Source organism: Pteropus vampyrus, unplaced genomic scaffold (assembly GCF_000151845.1).
Source record: "Pteropus vampyrus isolate Shadow unplaced genomic scaffold, Pvam_2.0 Scaffold139, whole genome shotgun sequence".
Taxonomy (NCBI): domain Eukaryota; kingdom Metazoa; phylum Chordata; class Mammalia; order Chiroptera; family Pteropodidae; genus Pteropus; species Pteropus vampyrus.
Window position 1 is genome coordinate 2392016 of NW_011888920.1, and position 6613 is coordinate 2398628.

At 33.0% G+C, this 6613-nt stretch overlaps 1 protein-coding gene across 4 annotated transcripts in view; it reads left to right on the forward strand.

Annotated features, from left to right (window-relative positions):
- GRIA4 (glutamate ionotropic receptor AMPA type subunit 4) overlaps nucleotides 1-6613 on the forward strand; it is a 344684-nt gene that overhangs the window by 124933 nt on the left and 213138 nt on the right. For all 4 annotated transcript variants that reach the window (XM_011368116.1, XM_011368115.1, XM_011368117.2 and 1 more), the window contains one exon: nucleotides 2412-2651. In XM_011368116.1, coding sequence (XP_011366418.1) covers nucleotides 2412-2651 — 240 coding nt within the window. The remainder of the gene's footprint in view (nucleotides 1-2411; nucleotides 2652-6613) is intronic.

Genomic DNA, 6613 nt, shown 5'->3' on the forward strand with positions numbered 1-6613 from the left:
ACACACAGTTTGGAAAACAAAATTTACAATGGTATGGGTTTGAAGTTCCATAACAGAAAGAACTATGTAAATGTTCATTATCTGCATGAGTAATTCAAGTAGATGACTCATAAATCCTGTTTGCTTATGTTTTCTCAAGCAAGTATTAACATTTGTGTATAGTTTCAGCACCAAACTGAAAGCCAGCATCTTAGATATGAGTTTTAAATCTCTTCAACTTAATATTTTCTTTAAAGTAAAATAAAAATTAATTGAACTGATTATTTACTGTTGTAAAGATTGAAAGTGGGCCTTCAATTTGCATGAAAAATCAAGAGAACCAGAAAATATGAAAACAAAGGAGTACTTTGAGGTTGTGTGCTAAACACATAGCACTTACAGACATACATCCCAAACCTCGGTAGAACATTCACGAGATTAAGCAACTTGATTTATCAGGTGATTTACGTTACAGAACTGAATTAAGTTGAAACCCAAGATTCCAAAATGTTGCAACGTGATGTTTCTTATTTCTTGCGAGAAAATGACAGCCAATCACATTGCCAGAGCAAGCCAATCTACTCAGGTGATCAAATTCTAGTTCCTGGGTGAGCTTAGAGTTAGAATTGGATATTCTTTCTTGATAGTATTTCTTTAAAAACCTTAATCTATTTTCATGACAATAACTGGTATTTGTTATATGGAATCTGAATACTTGGTTTTGGATCAACTGTGATATTTTACCCTGTAATCCTTTTACTCGCTTATTAAATAACAGAGCTACTTAAACTATATATATGCATATAGAAAATTTATATTCATAAAATCTGCCACTTACAAATTACCTCATGTGTCCTCATAACATAGTTCTTTTACCTACATTATCTTATATTTCGTATATAACTAAAACACTAGGATTTAAACTTGTTTGCAAGGTTTGCAATCTTTCCCCTATATCTTAACGTCAATTCTATCCTAGTTTTGTCCGTTAGAATATAGACTGTGATTCCTTAGTTGGGCTTTAGTTTTTCCAAAAAAATACAGTATCTCTTAGAGCATATCATCTAAAGAAGACCAACAGCATTCATTTTCTGTTAATTGTTACCCTCTTATGTTATAATTGTATTGCTTAGACTCTATCTTCAATTTCAAATGACACAATAAATAAGAACAAAAGAAACATCTCCAGGTTTTATCAATTTATCTTGCTTAATTATGCTTCATAACTTCCTAAAACCCAGATATTGTGGAATATAGATATAAAAGTTATTAAGATAATTAATTTTTTCAAGAGCCTATTACTGCTTTAACAAAGCGAGATCTAATTTCTTTGTATCACTATGAAGTATTTCTAAAATAAATACATCTAGATTATCCGAACTCTAAGCTTCTTAATTACAATTAGTAACGAAAATCAGAAAACATAACAATTTTATAAAACTAAAAGCTTCTTAAATTAGCTATATAAGCCAAAGAAAAATAGAACCTTTAGACATACGTGACAAACTGTGAGAGTGATTTTGGACTGGAAATAAGTCAAAAGAGTGTTCAAAATATGATGGGGCAAGAATCTCGAGAATTTTTTTTTTCTTTATGAATTTGCCTCATTTTCCTTACAACAGCTGGGAATATGGAAAAGAAAGACAGGGTGAGATTGGGCACCTATTTATTTACCTTGGGTTCCCTTACTTCAGGAGGACCTGATTTTATTGAGTCTGGGAATTGTTTTGTCTTAGTTTTACGGCCTACCTAGAAGCTACACAAGCTGGCCACAATTCCACTAAGCATCTAGGCTATCTCAATAGTGACTTTCCAGACAGCATAACTTTTATTTTCAAACACGATTCAAGAGAACTCTAAGGTTGTGATAAAAAATGAAATTGTCATTGCAAAACAACAACAAAAAGATAATTTAGGCTGAGTAACAAATGCAGTTCAATTCAAAATGGAAAAGATAAGTATATTGATTCGGAAGTATGGCACAAAGGTAATTTAATTATTCCTCTAAATAATACTTAGAAATATTTAAAGTACAATATTATAGCTTTTGCATGTAAGAAAAAATACAGAGAAAAATTTCGATTTGTCACACTTAAAACTCTCTCACATAAGATTTGTCACATTACCATGGAATGGCATATATTACTTCATTTTAGTTAAGTTTCCCTTTGATTCAAATTGGTTTCTTGAGAAAGGAAGAATATAGCCCCAAGTTATCTCAATACAAGGCTTTGAATATAAGCTCAAACATTCATTAATTGATTATACAATTAATTACACATTTCACTTTTACCCTTTTCTTATATCATATTCCTGACACACCAAAAATTCAGAGATTATTTTTCCTCAGTTTCAAAGACTGTAATGAGGAAGTTAACAATTTCAGAGTATGCTAATAGCTTGTTTTTGTTTTTTTTTCTCTTTTGTTTCAGTCTGTTCCCAGTATTCTAGAGGAGTATTTGCCATTTTTGGACTCTATGATAAGAGGTCAGTACATACCTTGACCTCATTCTGCAGCGCCTTACACATCTCCCTCATCACACCAAGTTTCCCTACTGAGGGGGAGAGCCAGTTTGTGCTGCAGCTAAGGCCTTCCCTACGAGGAGCACTCTTGAGTCTGCTGGATCACTATGAATGGAACTGTTTTGTCTTCCTGTATGACACAGACAGGGGTAAGTCGCAATTCCACATCTACATAAGTTAATTTTCAACTCGAAGTGGCTTTGGATATTTCAGTAATTTAGCAAAATATTTTAATCCCTAATATGGCTAAAATCAGAATATGGTCGATGTGTATTATCAGTATTTTTATCTTGACTCTAGGGGAAAATTTCTAATTAAACAAGCTTTAAATTCATAGGATTACTCATGAGCCAACCACGCCTGGTTACTTAGGTGAAATTAAGATAAATAATTCTTTAAAAATTTCTGTAATGATACTTCAGGTACCATAAAAATAAATATGTCTTTTAATTCAAATGCAAATGATTTAATGTTTTGGAACATCTTAAAATAATATCATATTGAGCTATAGCGTTGAGTTTGAAATATAAGACTTTAAATGAGTAATTGTAGTGTCATGACAATGAAAGTGGATTTGCTGGTAAGGCTTCTGCTTGTTGGCAACGTTTCACTTTATCTTTACCTTTCAAGCTGTAAAGATTAATAAATGATATCACGCAACCCATGTGTTGGAGAGGATAACTATCATTAAATTATTAATAATCCACACATTTTTGTACAAGGTACCTTGACTTTTCAACTGGAGACGTATATTTTCTTATATTTTTTTCAATTCTTTTTTTTATTTAATGACTAATATCAAAGCAACATATTATATTTCAAAGTAGACATCAGGAAACCACCTGTGGGGTTTTTATCTTTGATCCTTTTTCCTTAAAGTGTAAGATTTAGGAGAAGACAAGAAGCTAAAATAAAAGTTGAAACAGGTAACATTTTAAGAACATCCTTGAATAGAATTCTATCTGTGAAATGAGTAAAACAATAAACATAAAAATAATAAACAGACGAAATAAATCTTTTGAAGGTATAATTACCTTCAAATGTCCAAAGCATATTTTCAACACTCAGAGATGAAAACTCATTAAAGAAATTTATTTTTCTCATTAAAATTCACATTTTTAATTAGGTGAAAACAGTATGTCACCTAAGATGTCACATCAATGGTGCTCCTAGTATGTTATTTATATTTGCATTCTTGATAAATTTTCCTTTCAGAAACAGCTCAGAAAATTTATATTATCAATGTATTTTCTACATAGAGCATACTCTAACTCATTTGGAAATATCTCATGACATCATTTTCCAATAGCTAACGATCCAAAGCATCCTAGAGAATGTATTACAGTTTAAAGAAATCATCACTCTGCTTATTTCTAACTTTTGAAAAAATCCTTAAGCAAGAGGACACTGAAAACTGAATCACAGTGCAAACTAAAACAGTGAGATGTTGCCACATATCTCTATTAGAATGGCCAAAATGCAAATCATTGACAACACCAAATGATGGTGAAAATGTAGAGTAAAAGGAACTCTCATTTATTGTTAATAGGATTTCAAAGTTGTAATGCGAATTTGGCAGTTTCATACAAAACTAATTATGCTATTACCATATGATCCAATACTCACACTCGGTATTCAGAAGGATTGAAAACTTATCTTAACACAAAAATCTGCACACAGATATTTATAACAGCTTTATTTATAATTACCAAATTATAAATAAAATAATATTTCATTTATTTTAAAATAAATAAACCAAGATGTCCTTCAGTAGGTGAATAGATAACTAAACTGTGGTATATTCAGACAATGGAATATTATTTAGAGCTAAAAAGAAATGAACTATCAAGCCATGGAAATACATGGAGAAAACTTAAATGCATATTACTAAGTGGAAAAAAACAATCTGAAAAAGCTAAATACTGTATGATTCCAACCATATGACATTCTGAAAAAAGCAAAACTATGGAGACAGTAAAAGATCAAGTTGCCAGGGGTTAAAGAGGAAGTAAGAATGAATAGGTAGAGCACAGATTATTTTTAGTGCAGTGAAACTGCTCTGTATGATAGTATAATGGTAGGTAAGTGTCATTATATATTTTTCCAAAACCATAGAATCTAAAGCATCAAGGATGAACTCTAATGTAAACTATGGACCTTGGGTGATAATGATGTGCCAGTGTTGTGCATCAGTTGCAAAATATGAGTATCAAATGCAAAAAGAAATACACTTCAATAAAATTAATTTAAAATGCTAAAATAATTGCGTCAATGTCAAGAAATATATACTGGGATGTGGATGAGATGGTTCTTCCTATGGTTTATTATGACACAGCTCAGTTCGCCACTTTGGGCAAAAGATCCTTATTTTATGACATCTTGATCTCAGAAATACCAGTAGAACCTATGTCTCACTCTTTCTCCTCTGCCTCTGTGTAAACCAGTCTCTAGCAAGGAGAGTGTTACAAGCAGTCATGCATCAGCCTCCCCAACCAAACAGGGATTAAATGTGGTGCTTTGCTTCTTCACCAGTTTATGCTTTCTAGGATCCTTACTTCTGCATAGCAAGTCAGATGTTCCAACCTTGAGCCACATCTCATTACCTCTCACCATGAGATCTCTCTAGTATAAGCCAAACATATATACTTGGTTATTTAAAGCTCTTTCTCTTGGCTAAATTTCTGCTCTCAAAGGCTTAAGCCCAACATGGTACAAGCACTATTTCCTCTAATATGGCATGTTTTAACCTTTAACCTACTTACTGGCTTGCTGCACAAAGCCTACTTTTTTCTTGTCACCACTCAAAAATTTAACTGTTTTGCTTCTAGCCAACTTATGCAAATAACTAGAATTTCTTAGTTCTCTCTAATAGTTGCTCAGGATGAATAGCTAGTCCTTTGTATTGCTTTCTGGGTAATCTGACCCAACTTCAAAATAAACACTTTTATTTCAAGTGGTAATTGTGTGAATGAAAAATAACATGTCAGGAAAATGGCCATTTCTTGATGTTCAGATGGCTCACTCTGTCATGATACTGATACAGGACAGGGCAAATTTCCCCAAGTGACAGGGAGACCAAGCCTTGCACTGAGAAAAGAGGAAGGTCCTTTAGCGGAGAGTGAAGAAAGAATTCAACACACACGCCAAAGTTAGAGTCAAAAGGAAAGTTTATTAGAAAAGGGATAACACTCCATAGAGTGCAGTCTCTTCTCAGAGACGGAGAGTGAGAGGAGCTTGGAAAGATAGTGAGTAGAGGGGAGACTAAGTGTTCAAGGAATTCAGTTTATATATCGTTCTTTAGTTTCTGTGAATTATTATTTAAAAGACTTTGTTAACCCATTTCTTTGATGTGGACATACAGTGAGGAAGGGGAAGGGTATGTAGTGTGAAAAGGTAAAACTATGTAGAATGAAAGGCCTGCTGGCGGTTCCTAGCCTTTAATCCATAAATTCCCCATGGTTTTAGCCATTGGGAATGACTCTTGGTTCCTGGTTCCCCTTCAAAGGTGTGAAGAATGGGTCGTTAGCAATCTCAGTAGAAATCTTCCTTTGTTCTGAAGGTGTCCTCCTGGCCTAGCAGCAGGATTGATCAGCGCATTGCAGTCTCTGAATGTGGCTTAATTAACATTTTTAATTCTCTTGCCTCCTCCCTACATTAATACCACCACGCTTCCCAATATTCCAGGTCCTAATAGAATTCTTCCAAGAGACAAAAATTATTTTTCTCTCTTTGAAATTGGTGTCTTTATTCTATAATTTTAGGATCACAAGCCCAATTTATTAGTTCTAAGATACTGTGCTGAAAATTACGTATCACTATCACCAAGTGACGTATGAACATCAGTTATGAACATATGATTAACTTCTTTCAAACACATAGTTGGCTAAGAGTCATCCATATTTTCACATCATGAAGAAAAAAGAATACACATCAACACTAAAGGCCAAATGTTTCTAAAATAATTCACAAAACCAAATGTAAAGAAATAAGGTAGTAGGGAGCAATTTGGTGCTTTTCTCTAATCCTCTACTGTTATCATGAAATGCTTAACTAAATATTTTTCCTGTTATAAGTAACTACCTTAATATGTCCCTGAATTTCTCCACAAACT